At 38.5% G+C, this 15,785-nt stretch overlaps 1 protein-coding gene across 1 annotated transcript; it reads left to right on the top strand.

The window, feature by feature from the left end:
• The first annotated feature begins 1,575 nt into the window (after positions 1 to 1,575).
• On the top strand, positions 1,576 to 7,044 carry LOC145991828 (uncharacterized). The gene has a single exon (XM_083127874.1). The coding sequence runs from the start codon at positions 1,576 to 1,578 to the stop codon at positions 7,042 to 7,044; it is 5,469 nt and encodes a 1,822-aa protein (XP_082984000.1).
• Positions 7,045 to 15,785: the final 8,741 nt, after the last annotated feature.

Below are 15,785 nucleotides of genomic sequence, written 5' to 3'. Positions count from 1 at the left end.
AATTTAAATATTCTAAAAAGCGAGAGAATTTTCTATTTTATGATGTATGCTTTATTGCGACAGAAGTTAGCAACACTGCCGAACTGGCTTTCTTTCAAGAAATATTTGGCCAATGCAGTAAAACCTAATAGTCTATATTATTAATGAAATGACAATAGACGCACAAACAGTTACAAAACAAAGAGTAAGGCATGGACATTTGCGTGTCCCTCCATCGTTTCACTAACCATCTTCTCATCTTCATCGTCGCGATTAAACCAGAGGTAGAATCACGACTATAAACGACCACAATTGAATAAAAGGCAATGAATCAATCAATGTATTGTGGTAGATAAAGTGTATATATATGTACATATTAATCGTTTATTACTTTTTATAATATTAAATCATACAGTTTTTGTCCTCAAAGAAGTCCATGTGACGCTGCTTGAAATTCACGCGGACGCATAAGCAAAACATACCGTCACGGACACTACTGGATTGTAACAGTCCCCATTTACTGTCCATAGGCTCGCTACAACTCAGACTTGTCCGTGACTGTACAACGTTGTAGCTCAACATAAGGAAAAACTTGGCAAGTAGAAGCGTTTGTGTGCGTTTGAAGGGGGAACGAAACATTAATTTCAAAACGTGAAAACAATATTTTTTTTCGTAGTTCAATAATGAAACGAAAGTTAATTAACTTCAGCTCTCAGACGCGTTGGACCTTCCTGTTTATCGTGTACCTGGACAAGATGTTATTGGCATCCATGTTGAAATCGGATTTGGTAAAAAAAAAATGAAAATGTAAATTCTTCTCTATTTCGACCTGAGGCATGAGGTTTTTTTACAAAATCAAAGCAGATGCAGTAAAAAAAAAAAGAATCGTTTATTTTTGCCTAGTCGTTCTGAGTATAAAACATATTGATTTTTCTCCTTTCTTTTCAGAACAAGATGTTAAACCATTGTTCGGGAATAAAGCATTCTGCTGCGAGCCGTCTGCGGCGCATGCGCGCGCAGCGAGAAGACTGACTGACTTGCTCATGGGAGCTCGGCCGTGCAACATACTACGCGCGCGTCTCCTATTATCTACGATATTAGACAGTTGTAATTGCGGTTCTGCATACCATTTATGTATTGTTTAGTATTATAAATATTCTAAAATCTAAATCGATGTACCGTATTATTCATCTGGTAGAACTACGCCTAAGGTAAAACAGTTAACTTAAATTACCAGAGTCTCAACGTATCAGAAGTCGGTCATTACCGCAAAATATGGTCCTCCGCAAAACCGGATGAATTACGGATATCGGTAAACGACGGGACTGGTGAAAGTGCAGTTTAGTGAAGTGAAGTGTTACAGACAGTGATAGTACAGTGAAGTTACAGAACAAAGCAGTTTTCCCGCCACTTCAGCCACGCCGCGCGAGGGGAAATTAGAGCGAGCTAGGAGAATCAACGGACAGCACGATCCAGTCACAGGGTTGCCAAGAGCAGAGGAATTATCGACGGCTGCAGATTCCATGTACGTGAGTAAATCCTTTTATTTTCCTTTTCCATGCTTGTTTGTTCATATTCCTAACCTTGCCTGAGAAAATGCCGGAAGAAAGTGAAATGCTTGAGAAGCTCGTGAGACAACGCAGTGTAATTCAAGGACAATTAACTCGGCTTCAGAACTACGTGTCGAATTATGACGAAGCAAGTGGTCATGTAAACGAAATTGTAGCCAGGCATAAGCAACTCGACAGTGTTTGGTCGAAACTAGAGGATGTAATGGACAAGATATCCGAATTATCAGATGAGCAATCTCACGACGAGAAGAGAGCGTCACTTGAGCAAAGTTACTTCACGTTAGAAGCTAAAATGCTTTCAATAATAGACAAGGATTCGACGAGAAAGAATAACACATGTAAGCCTGAAACTAAATCTCCAATCAAGCTCCCAGATGTAACTTTACCAACGTTTGACGGAAACTACACTCAATTTTCATCTTTTCAAGATATTTTTGTAGCCCTCATAGAAAAAAATGAAACCTTGTCAGACATACAAAGATTGCAGTATTTACGGCTTTCGTTAAAGGGTGATGCATTACAAACTATCGAGAATTTGCAACTCACAGGTGCTAATTACAAGGGCGCCTGGGATTTGATTCAGCGCAAATACAATAATCCAAAGTTAATAGCCGCTGCTTACGTAAATGGCATTTTGAATGTATCTTCGGTCACTAAGGAAAGTGTAACAGAATTAAGAAAGTTCACGACTACGATTAGAAGTTCTATAGAAGCATTAAGAAACATTCAGGGAGACGCGGACTTAATTGATATTTTTCTCGTTCAGTATCTTTCAGCCAAATTGGATAAATGTACGAGAAGAGACTTTGAGAAACAATCAAGCAACACAGAATTCAGTACCATAGAAGAATTGCTTATATTTTTAGAAGCTAAGTGCAACTCTCTACAGAAATTCGAAGCAAATGAACCTTCGACATCGACGAAGCCGTTTTCAAGGTCACCAGCTGTTAGTAACATCAGGCCAAGAACGCCACAAGCATCTAACACGTATTTTACTGCGTCGAGCAAAAGCTGCATCTACTGCAGAGATGCATCTCCTTTTCATCCTTTATTCAGATGCCAGTCATTTTTGAAATTGACGAATAAACAGAAATATAAATTCCTGCATGAGAACCGCATATGCACGAACTGTTTGCGTTTTGCTAATCACTCAGTGTTAAATTGTAACGCCGGCTCTTGCAGGTACTGTAGGTTGCGTCATCACACGAGTTTGCACGAAGAAAGGGGTGGCGAGCGCCGTGTACCTCCCCTCATTTCAGGAATATCAGCTGCGAACGAAGGAATCAGTGTTTCCAACCCTCAAGTCGGAGAGGGAACCAGTTCATCGTATTCAGTAAAGAATAAGAACCAAAATGTTTTGCTGGCTACTGCCTGTGTTCTAGCAAAGGACAAAGATGGAAAATACTTGCCTTGCCGCATCTTATTGGACCCAGGGTCTCAAGTGAACCTCATTGGTATGGATACGGTACAACGTCTTGGGTTACGAAGACAGAGACAAAATACGTTGATACAGGGAATAGGTTCCAACTCTGTAAATTCACCTTATTCTGTGAATGTGGAATTAAAATCAAGATTCAATGAATTTACTGTAGAAGCACAATGTTCTGCCTTGAAAAATATTACGGAACGTTTGCCTGCAGAAAAAATTGATATTTCAACATGGGAGATACCTACAGATATTGCCCTGGCGGATGAAAACTTCAATGTTCCTGCAAAGATTGACATATTAATTTCTGCAAGTATATTTTTCGATATCCTACTGCCAGAGAAGATGTCGAAGCAAGGACCTTATCCTACGTTACAAAATACACAGTTTGGTTGGATTGTAGTGGGCAACACTCCAGGAACAACGTCACATCCAAGCAGATCATTCTTTATACAGGGTGAGCCGTTGGAAATGCTCTTACATCGTTTCTGGTCGGTGGAAGATTTGTCGGAAGAAATTATGTCGCCTAAAGAAAAGAAAATGGAAGCACATTTTCGCCAAACTACAGAAAGGAATGAAGATGGCACTTACACGGTACGCTTACCTTTGACGGAAGATAGATCAGCATTAGGGGAATCTTTGGAACATGCGCACTCCAGATTTTTACAGTTAGAACGCCGACTAGAGAGAGAACTGGAATTGAAAGAAGAATATGTGGAATTTATGAACGAGTACGAGAGATTACACCACATGCAAGCAGTGCAGGAAGTGCGAGAGGCGCCAGCAACGGAAGACACCAGATATTTCATTCCCCATCACCCAGTTGTGAATACAGCCAGCTCCACGACGGCAGTACGAGTCGTATTCGACGGTTCAGCAAAAACGACCAGTGGCAGGTCACTCAATTGCCTACAAAGTGCAGGACCGGTTCTACAAGAAGACCTGTTCGGTTTACTGCTTCGCTTCAGGACTCATATAATCGCTCTGAAATCTGATATTGAGAAGATGTATAGAATGATTCATATGCACCCTTCTGATAGGAAACTACAGTGTATATTATGGAGAAAATCTCACGACGAACCACTGATGATCTACGAATTAAACACTGTAACTTATGGCCTGACATCTAGCTCATATCTAGCAACTAAATGCCTACAGCAACTAGCGACAGACGAAATGCACAACTATCCACAAGCTGCTGAAATACTGAAGAGAGACTTTTATATAGATGACTTGCTGTCAGGGCAAGAAGACGAAAATCAAGCCATTAATCTACGTAAAGAACTGTCAGCATTATTATCGGCAGGAGGATTTAAGCTACGAAAATGGGCATCCAATTCTGCAAGAGTAATGGAAACTATACCTTTAGAGCTACGGGAAGTTAAAGACACGATTCTGTTTAACGACGACAGTACAAAAACTCTAGGTGTCAATTGGAATACCACCGCTGACACTCTTTGCATATTAACGGCCGGAGATTCAGCGCTAGCGCCAGAACACAATGCTGAGTTGGCTACACTCGCACCGGCGAAGAAACATCTTACAACCTACCCCGTACGCAGTGATCCAGTGCACAGGAAAGCAGACACCAACGCTTGTTTTGTAAACAATCACCCAGCTATCAACAATCAAAGAAACAATACGACTGCTGGTTGCAGCAAACTTCTTTACGATAAACAAAGCTCTTCGACGATACGTGCAAAGAAAGAAAACAATTTGGCCGGCTACGATTTGAGCATTCACGAAGTTGTAAGCAAACGCAGGGTTGCCAGTCAAATCGCGCAACTTTTCGATCCGCTTGGAATTATTGGGCCTGTTATTGCACTGTTTAAACAATTTCTACAGAAACTATGGAAATTAAATGTATCCTGGGACGACGAGTTACCTTCAGATGTATTAAACGAATGGAAGGCTTTACAAGCACAAATATGCCACATTTCAGACATTAAGGTTCCACGATGTATTTTACCTAAAGGGAAGATAATAAACATTCAAATTCACGGGTTTTCTGACGCGTCTGAGAGAATGTACGGCGCGTGCATTTACGTCAGAACTGTAACTGCAGGAGGAGAAGTTAATTCACGGTTATTGTGCAGCAAGGGGAAAGTTGCACCGATTAAGAAAATAACTTTACCTCGGCTTGAGCTGTGCGCAGCACTTATCTTGGCAAAATTAGTTAATAATGTGATACCTTTATTGAATCTCCAAATAAACAAGGTATATTTATATACAGACTCGCAGATTGTTTTGGCATGGATCGCAAAGGACCCAGAGACATGGAAACCCTTTGTGGCAAATAGAGTGGCTCAAATACAGGAGTACACGCAGGTGTGTGATTGGCGGCATGTAAGGTCAAAGGATAATCCTGCTGATATGTTATCGAGAGGAGTCGAACCCCTGAAGCTAAAGGGAAACTCACTTTGGTTACAAGGACCAGCATTTCTAAGCCAATCAGATCAAGATCCAAAGTTGGCCATCAACGAGATCAGTTTTGGAATGAATCCACCTACAGAAGTACCAGAACGAAGGAAGGTGAAAATAACCTTATTGGTAACTACCCACAAATCAGATGAAATTCTTATGAGATTCTCTAACCTTTTGAGAATGATAAGAGTTATGGCACTTTGTCATATTTTCATTGATAATTGCAAGGGGCCCACGAAGAGAAATGTTTGTACTTCGAAACTGAATGCCAAGGATTTGCAACGAGCCACAGATACGTGCATTAAAGTAACGCAAGCCTTATTCTACGCTCAGGAAATAGAAGACTTAACACACAAGAGAGAAGTTTCTCCGAACAGTGGAATAAAAGATCTGTATCCATTTCTCGACGCCGATTCCATTGTTCGCGTGGGCGGACGTTTACAAAACAGCGATCTAGCTTTTGAAGCTAAACATCAGATAATCTTGCCTCCTAAGGCCCATCTTACACGGCTGTTAATTGAATACGAACATCGCAGATTACTTCATGCTGGAACACAGTTACTACTTTCCTCTATCAGACAAAAATATTGGATCGTCCGGGGAAGACAAATAGTTAAGCACATCCTACACTATTGTGTTAAATGCCATAGACTTAAATCAGAAGCCAGTAAACAACTGATGGGACATCTACCGGAGCACAGAATCCGAGCCGCTTATCCATTCATGTACAGTGGCGTAGACTACGCGGGGCCTATAAAGATAAAGACTGGAGCGCCAAGGAGCAAATCGACGAGAAAATGTTTCATTGCACTTTTTGTGTGTTTCTCAACGAAGGCTGTACACGTTGAAATTGTTACAGATTTGACAGCTGAAGCATTTTTAGCTGCATTGAAGAGATTTATATCCCGAAGAGGAAAATGTGCAGCCATTTACAGTGACAACGCCAGTACCTTTCGAGGTGCACACAGAGAACTTCAGGATCTACGCAATATGTTTGAATCTACACAGTTTCAAGATGTCATTCAGGACTACGCAGCAAATGAGCATTTTGAATGGAAATTCATACCGCCAAGAGCGCCAAATTTCGGTGGACTCTGGGAAGCGGCGATTAAGTCGCTGAAACATCATCTACGAAGAGTGATGGGAAGCACCATACTAACCTACGAAGAGTTAAGTACCTTACTTTGCCAGATTGAATCAATATTAAATTCAAGACCACTTTGCATTTTACCCGACGAATCAGATCACCAGATATTAACTCCAGGGCATTTTCTCATTGGCAGACCTATAACCACCTTCCCAGAACCTGACCTTACCCTCATACCTGACAATAGACTCAGCAGATACCAGCTGATACAGAAGATGAGAAGATCCATTTGGAAGCAGTGGAATAAAGAATACCTCCATTCACTTCAACAACGCCAGAAGTGGACATCCTCCACGAAGAACTTATCTCCAGGGACAGTTGTACTGCTGAAGGAGGACGACGTACCCCCACTACAGTGGAAACTAGCTAAGGTGGAAGCGGTGCATCCTGGGAACGATGGACTAGTGCGTGTAGTGACAGTGAAAACGAAAGACGGAGTGTTTAGAAGAAGTGTTGGTAAAATTGTGCTCCTCCCCATAGGTAAAGACGGAGATTAGTTGAATTATGTTCATTCAACCGGGGGGAGTATGTTCGGGAATAAAGCATTCTGCTGCGAGCCGTCTGCGGCGCATGCGCGCGCAGCGAGAAGACTGACTGACTTGCTCATGGGAGCTCGGCCGTGCAACATACTACGCGCGCGTCTCCTATTATCTACGATATTAGACAGTTGTAATTGCGGTTCTGCATACCATTTATGTATTGTTTAGTATTATAAATATTCTAAAATCTAAATCGATGTACCGTATTATTCATCTGGTAGAACTACGCCTAAGGTAAAACAGTTAACTTAAATTACCAGAGTCTCAACGTATCAGAAGTCGGTCATTACCGCAACAACCATGTCAAGACTCAATCTCCCTTGTACCCTGCGGAAATTTGGAATTCATATTTTCCCCCTTTTAGAACATGGAAAAGATTCGGGCATGGGAATAAGTTGTTGAAAGCATTTTGTAACCGCGATATCGTTGAATGTCGATTCGTGTTTTCAAATCGATTGATTGACTAGAATTGCAGAGAATATTTATTTGATCGAGATAGCATTTACATTTTGATTCATTTCGTAGCCGTTGTACGTTTCCAGGCTAGTAGCGACGATGGTGATCACTACGCGAATTAAACTAATTGATTTGTATGCAGGGGTAAAAGAAAAGTGAAGTTTCCCGTGTATGTAGCACCGTGTTATGAAGGCAGATTTACGGGCTCCAAACATTCTCGAACTCGCCACCATTTTGGATCCGGCTACATTTACCACCGCCAGGTACCTATTGATTTGAGGCTGGGTGAACCCCAGAGCCGCTTTATGCGGGAACAAAGCCGGAAAAATTCCGACCTTATAGATCACTCACCCCGAAAATTGACTTGGGTCTCCCGCGTGGCATTCAGACGCTCTATCCACTAGACCACCGCGGATTTGTATGAATTTAAAGAATATCCACTCTCTTCTGAGATGATTTAAATACCGTTATTATTATTAACATTTATTCATCATTCTCTGCCTTATTCGGCAGGTTTTTCACTGCGACCTTCAGTCTTTCTGATCTTGCACCTTTCCCTTCTTGTCAGCGTAGGATCTACTCATTTAATATCATCGTACAAGTCCGGCCAAGGAAGACCTGGAAAGGACTATTCCAAACGCGAGAGGGGAAGCAGGGATAAGCACTCTCCAAACTACACTGTGGTATTTCACTTGCGTGGGTTCGCTTGTGTTTATTACCGCTTTCTGTGTTGTGTTTGTGATGGCTCTTACAATTCGCAACAAACCGTTTCGAAGTGGAATGAGGAAAATTGGGACGCTTTGGCCTCTGTTGCACATTCTACAAAACACCCTCGTTATACTAGAAAATGTCACAAGCCATTCAGTTACTACATTTATATTTATAATACTATATACAACAATATTATTATTAGAAAACTATCCTGATTAATGTTGTGTACATTTGTGCTAATTATAATATTTACTAAGAAGATCAATTTAATTGAATGATCTAAAATAAAGCTACTGGTTTACAAACAAGTTTATCTACTAATGTGACGATATGAAGACTTTTCTTATATGTTCTGTTTGCTGATATAGTATATGACTGGATTACCTAAACCTTACATAATTCGTAAACATCTCTGTATGTATTTTGGCGGCGATGTTACTACGTTGAAACTTCATTGCTGTTTCTACAGCAGACGATTTTCAAGGAACCCGCTTCCTGTCCAAAGCTTTGTCACCCCTATTTAGCCACTGAACGCGTCCGGTTGGCGCATGCGCAGTTCCGGCCATGGTCTCAGCTAAGGCAGCCAGACCTTCCACTATATTTTTCAGCAGGCAGTTCCTTCGTAGCCAGTGTCCCATTATATTCCGTTTCTTAATCTCTTCCAGCATCGCACTCCTTTCATCAGCTCTTTCAAACACAGGCATATTTCTTACTTTTTCAATTGCACATGCTCCATTCTTCGTCATAGCCAAATTTCTAAAGCTTCAAGTCGCTTTTCCTCGATTCATCGCACGGTCCATTAGCTCGTTCATTTATTTTACACGTATCCTTTTCGAGCGTTCACTGTTTTCCTCTTGGTCTCTTTGCATTTTTCACGAATTGTTATTGCGTTCAACATGTACTGCAAATTCTTGAAATCAATATTGATAATATGTTTTGATTGTTTGTTACAAGTCAATCAACAAAGAACTTCAGATACAAAGTGCAGATGGCAGGATCAGGAAAAAGAGTTTAAGTAAATTGTTGCGAGAAATAATTGGATCAGGTGAGAAAGTATTTTGAAATAGAATAAGAAGAACAATGAATAGAAATATATAAAAAATAGATGATGATAGAAGAGAAGGGAAGAGGTTGATATAATATAATAAGTGTGAAGGATCGTGGAAGATGGTACGACGCAATATATTTAGTTTCGAGCTCGCAGCAAGGCATTCCAAGTAACCAACCGCCCCACATGTTTGTAAAGTCAGATTATTTTTATGACAGCTCCAGCTGACCGCTCGAGTCCAGTTAGTGAGCCTGCCAACAGTCCAGAGCGCAAGCAACAGGGATAGCGATAGGTGCTGGGTAGAGATGACACCAGCGGCTCGTTTGTTGATTGGCTGCTCCGGGACTTATGACTCGCTCCAAAGCTGCCAATGCAAAACAGCCAGAGATGTTACGAAAGTAATCTCACTTCTAAGCGCATTTCAGTACCAAGTTATAGTTCATCTATATGGAAGGCCCAAGGGACAAGATAAGTAAGTCAGTTTGGAAGCCCGCGATTAGGAAAAACACTGCTATCTAAAAGCTAGAGGAGTTCCTGAGAGCTCGTCTCGAAGGAGAGGAAGGCCAGGACATTCTTAATGTTGAGTAGCTCTTCCATGGACTGTGTGATAAGAAGTGCAGCTAGTGTGAACTTTCCAAGATGCTATTAAGTACATTCGCCTCGTTATTTAGAGGACTCTTTATATTTTACTGATTCGGAAGGTGAATTATATCAAGTGAGAACTATGATGAGTACATGATCTAAGTAATGATATCTTAAACCTTTCCGTAAGATATCTTTGGGATTAGTAATATACCGATACCAAGTCGAAGTAAATGCACACCTAAGGGAAGAAGATATCATATTTCTTTATGTACGAATCGCCTAAAGGCATGGCACGGCCATGAAATTAGGCGGGTGGCAGAGGAACAACGACGAGAAACCTTGTAATGTCATACGTTTTCCAGTTGCATAAACACCTTGCACGAAATTATAATTAAAATTCACCGTTTTAGGCCAATAACAACAAATGCTTAAATATGTATTGTGTTTGAAAAGAGGATGGAAGAAGGAGGTGAAAGCATTAGTACGAGTTGAAAGCCAGAGTGGTGCAAGGGTAAGATCTGGTTGTTGAAGTAGGGAGATGAATGAATGGGTTTAGGAGGAAGGTAGGATAGAGTTGTGCTGGACAGAATGTCGGCAGAGGTGTAGACGTGAATATTCAGAAATGAGGTAAATACCATTACCACAACAGTCCAGCACCCAATTGGAGTAGTGAAGAGTTGATTGACATTCGTTCCCAATGGAATATGGAGATGTAGTTTCCTCAGGGGGGGAGGAGGAATTAATCCATGTGGCATTCTGTCTCTTAATTTCATTCTCGATGAAAAGAGTGAGGTTGACATAGACAAGTTTTAAACTGAATACGTAATAGTGGAACGAACTATTACGCAGGAAGAGGATATATATATATCCAACTACAACATCGGATATCTTGGGAATTGACCAAGACTTGCGCAGACGCAGAGACAGGAACCCGAATAGCAAATAATGGCGCGGTTAAATTTCATACACCCGGTATTGTTGAAAATTCCGTTTTTGTTAGATTGATTTCGCAATATTTACACGCACTGTCAGTCATTGTACTCTTGTGTATAATAAATGTTGCTTCACGAAGTAGTTCTCATTTCAGGAATATTAATTACAAATCTAGTAACTATTATTTATCGAAGGAGAATAAAATCACATTCGGAAGGGGGGAATCCTTGCCATATCCCACCCATCGATCTGAAATATGAACTTTGTTTTATTTCTTTAAGAGTTCATAGCAAGTTCACATAATTGAGATTTGTAAAAATTGTAGCAATTATTCAGTTTTGAAATTAGTACAATTTGTAGTCTGATTGGTATTTGTATAAAAAGGTGTGCCGAGAACATTTTTTAAACAATCTTAGGTTAGTGCAATGTACACTATCTAGATTTGAAATCCATGGGTGGGGGTATGGAAGGGATCCCCCACAATAGAGGAAAATTTTCAACATTTCCGAATGTGATTTTATCCCCCTTCGATAAATATTAGTTATCTGATTTGTTATTAATCGCCACCTAGAGAAATAAATCCTTGCCGTGATGCAGTTTTTCCTCTTTTGGAGTTCAAATTTAACATTTTTTTGATTTTCAACCCACATTACTGAGGAAGACAAGGGTGTAGTATTCATTTCGTCAGGTCATTCACCCTCGTCTTCGCGATTAACCCAAGAGGTAAGAAAAGCGCCGTAAATTAAGCGAAATAGAGCAGCAAATTCTTGCATTTTAGCTGCATAGATTTCCAGCTAGTTACAATAAATTGACAGACACCTTGCTCACGTACACTGAAAATACTCGTTAGTGCTCCTCATCAAAAGTTATTTTTCAGTTCTTACCTTTGGAATTCCCGACTGTCAAATCGAGGTGTTTTCGTGAGAGAATCTGCTACTAATTTTGAACACCGAAGCTGTGGAAACATACCTGAAATACAAAAAGGGTAACATTGAGTAAGGACAATAAATAACAGACGATTATTATTTTCTATGAAACAATTTATACGAGGGGCGATTGTAAAGTTTAAATAGTAGAAGGAGAGGAGCTATTCAGGGTGTCTACCAGTCAGGAAAGTCAAGAATGTCAAGAAAGAGTCGAGGCACATAATTCCTCTGCTCGTAATTCAGCTGTTACAAATAGTAAAGGTAGAACAAAATCAATTGTTGTGGATAATACGGAATTTAATACATGTCAGAATGGAAGAACCCAGTCTGATGTTGTACTCAGTACTTCGTCTACTGATGTATCAGATGATTCTTCTAGGACAGTTTCCGGTAAGAAGAATGTTACTAACACTCGTGCCCGTAAACATGTCCGTTGGAAGCACAAGTATAATAAATCTGTAAGATCTATCTCTGAAGAAACTTCCGTAAAGAAATTCCGAAGTGACGACACAGAAGGTCCATTCAATAAACAAGAATTACGTGCTGAGAAATATAACTCCACTGATGCTTGCTATCAACTGTTTGGTACAAATGCACATCCTACTTCTAGTTCTGTGCTTACTACGAATAATGACAATGTTAGTAATGTACATTATGATCCACATTGTCATCTGGATCAAAGCTTTAATTCTCCTAGTACGTGGTGTGATTTTTACCCACAAATATCGGAACCTAATCCACAAAATGATTGTGTTAGTAATATTTATCGTGATGCAAGTGTACCATGTTCAGTGTCGAACAATCACGATGATCCTCATTCTTCTGTAAATGGTTCCAGATTGCATAACTGTAGTAACACAGGGTTAAATGCAGCAAATCATATTTGCTGTAATCGCGCCGTATAATTTGAGAGGAAGATATGATCATCATATAACTAGAAATAAATGCAATGGGGAAGGAAATGTAAGAAGTGGACGTTTAAAATTAAATGAATTATCTCAATTGCCTAAGTTCTCTGGCAAGATGGAGCAACAAACAGCGAGAGAATATATTGGACAGCTGGATAATATATTAAATGTTGGAGTGTCAACAGAAATGAAATTACAAAGTATTCATCAATGCTTCATTGGGAGAGCTGGTTATTGGTTTCGAACTCATAAATATTACTATAATTCTTATGATCAGTTTGTACAAGAATTCATTAATCAGTTTGCTTCTTCGGAAGTTATCCAATCACAACTCTCCGTATTGAGGAATCGCAAATACGATCCCAGTGTACATGGCAGTTTAGAGACTTTTACTTTAAAAACTCACTCTAGTTATTGCAATTTGGTTGAAAATCCTCAAGATATAGATGTTGTGCACTTAATACTTAGCCAATTACCTGATAATATTGCCAATCACATTACTTGTCACGAAATTCGTTCAGTAGATCAACTGACTAGCATGTTAAGAAGATTAGATGTAATAAAATTTAGTAGAAAGGGGCTTGTTGTTCTTCCTAATGAAGACAACGAACGTGAAAATATTAGAAAGGTTTTTAAGAACTCTGAACAAAATAGAGGCAAGTTAAATGTGCGGCAAGTTAATGTTCGACGCTCGAAGACCACTAGTGTTTGTACTCAGACTCCAACTAGTAGTGAGTTAGAAGCCAATGCTGTTATCAATCAAGGTTACGAAAATCGGCAGGGAAACAATCTTCGAGGTCGATATTTCAACAATTTTAGGCGTACCTCTTATAATTATGGATTTCATGGACATTTTACTGCACGAAACAATTATAATGGCTTGAGATCTAGAAACGGAGGGCAATTCCGAAATAATTACAGGCAAAATAATTATCGTTCACCTACAGGACAATGTAATGATGAAAATTTGCTCAATCAATCGCGATTCTATTACAGGAATGAAAATCGCAGTGCTCATAATAATACAATGCCATATCAGTGTTTTCCTGCAAATTCAAATCCATTAAATTCTCAGCCTGAAACAGCAGGTTTGGTTGCACAAACTAATTCTGATTCTACAAGAATGGCAAATCGTGAACAAAATACTTCGCAAATAAATCAAGTACAATGTTCTTTACCTTTAACGCAAGTTCCCGTGAGAAGTTAAATTAAAAGGTTGGGATGATTTACTTCAAGCAAGTTTTGTACAAGGGCAAAGTTTTGTTAAAGCATACATCAAGAAATTTAGTTATTCTTCGCACTTTAATTTAAAGAAAAGTGGAATATTTTAATCTAGGCATATTCAATGTGACTCATAAATGGTGTTGGAACTTCTTCCTATTGCTGCTAGTGATGTGCTAAAATACGATAATTGTTGCTGCGTGCAAGTAAGAATGTATTTGTTTTTGTTTCTGCGCGATATTATTTAAGAATTTGTTCAGAGAATAATATACTCTGCATACAAATGATTGATTTGTGTCAATGAATTGTATCTAGTAGGAATGAGAAATGGAATTATCCACTAGATTACACACATGGTTATTATTTTATTTGAAAAGTGATGTGGCAACCAAGTATATGAATAAATGTAGACCATACTTTTATGAAAGGCCATGGATGCCTGGACAATGTGATGGTTATCTTCGTCTAACAAGTTTATATGCGCTCAAATAAGTATGATATTTGAATATTTGAAGAAACAGTCGCAGCATTAATTTATTACTTGCAACTCAGTTGACAAAGTTGAAGTATTTGCTCAAGGAAGTAAGTGATCAGGTAGCCATATTTTAATAATTACAGAGTCTCCAACTGAGATTGTGAATTGGAATATTGGAAGATGGAAATAACTAAGTGTATATTTTATACCTTGATTGTCGTGCATAAGTTACATCTATCAAACACTTGTGCTGAAGAAATTATCCAAAATTGAGTAATGAGGTGCAGTAAGAAGGTTTGAAGAATTTGAGAATTACATCGGACAATGAGGAGTTATAAATACAATTTGAGATGTAATAATTTATGTTAATGATCCTTTCCATTCATGAATATTGTTTATTCGGTACAAAATGTGTCAGTCGAGTTTGATTCACAGAGTTCATAATGAACTGAATTAATGTTGTTCAATAAAGGAATTTATGTTGTAATTTAAAAATGTAATGTTCATAAGTTTGCCACTAAATGTAAAATTTTCGATATTTACAGATTTGAAATAAGTCGAAAATTTTCACCCGGAATGGGTGCGTATTGTGACTGGCCCAAAGATGTTCATTTATTTAATTGATTATTTATTGTTACTTTTGTGTTTAATACGCACGATATATTTCTGTTGTTATGAATTTCTATTTTGTTATGTTATATGATGTATAATTAATTACGATCACATTATTGGTAATATAAAATTATGATGTATAAATTTCTATATACATTTTGACCATAGCAACGAAAAAGTAAGAAAGACAGTAGATCAATTGTGAAAAAAATATGAAAATTTTAAATAGTGACGTCCGAGTTTCATTGAAGCTTTCAAAATCCTAATTGCTATTTCGTAAAGTGAATTCTAGGATGCTTCGTTGAAGTTCAAGTAAAAGGCTTGCTTCATGGTCAAGAATTTTTGCTATTTTTTTACAGTATAATGAATTTATATTATTATATATATAGCTGTACTGGGATTTGATAAAATTGAATATTTGGAAATTAAAATTATATTGAGTTGTGGTTAAGATTTGTTCATTTTGTTTCTTAAGAATTATATTCTTGTATGGGTGAAGTTTTGTAAAAATATTAAATAAAGAAATGTGGCCATTCCCATCTAGGATGAAGTCTGACACATTAATTTTTACATCCATTAATAATTAAAGCAGGTCTAAATTTCTTGTTAAAGTATACCATCAGTTTTCATCTTAACTTGTCTTGTGGTAGGGATTGAATAAAAATATATATTTTCTTGATTTCCAACAATACCTAAGTAGGGGTCGGTTAAATAAATGTTAGGAAAGATAGGGCAAGAAAAAGTCATGAATAAGTCAAGAATTTTGGATTTATTATTTTGAGAGGTTTCCGTAGTTGTTGAATGTATAGGGTGTTTTTTTTTAG

Source organism: Lepisma saccharinum, chromosome 8 (assembly GCF_977018435.1).
Source record: "Lepisma saccharinum chromosome 8, izLepSacc3.1, whole genome shotgun sequence".
Lineage (NCBI taxonomy): Eukaryota > Metazoa > Arthropoda > Insecta > Zygentoma > Lepismatidae > Lepisma > Lepisma saccharinum.
The sequence above is the reverse complement of the archived record's forward strand: the minus strand, read 5'-3'. Positions and strand labels throughout refer to the sequence as shown.

What these genes read in the sequence shown, in the direction of transcription:
- LOC145991828 (XM_083127874.1), top strand. Translation starts at nt 1,576, where the DNA reads ATGCCGGAAGAAAGTGAAATGCTTGAGAAGCTCGTGAGACAACGCAGT.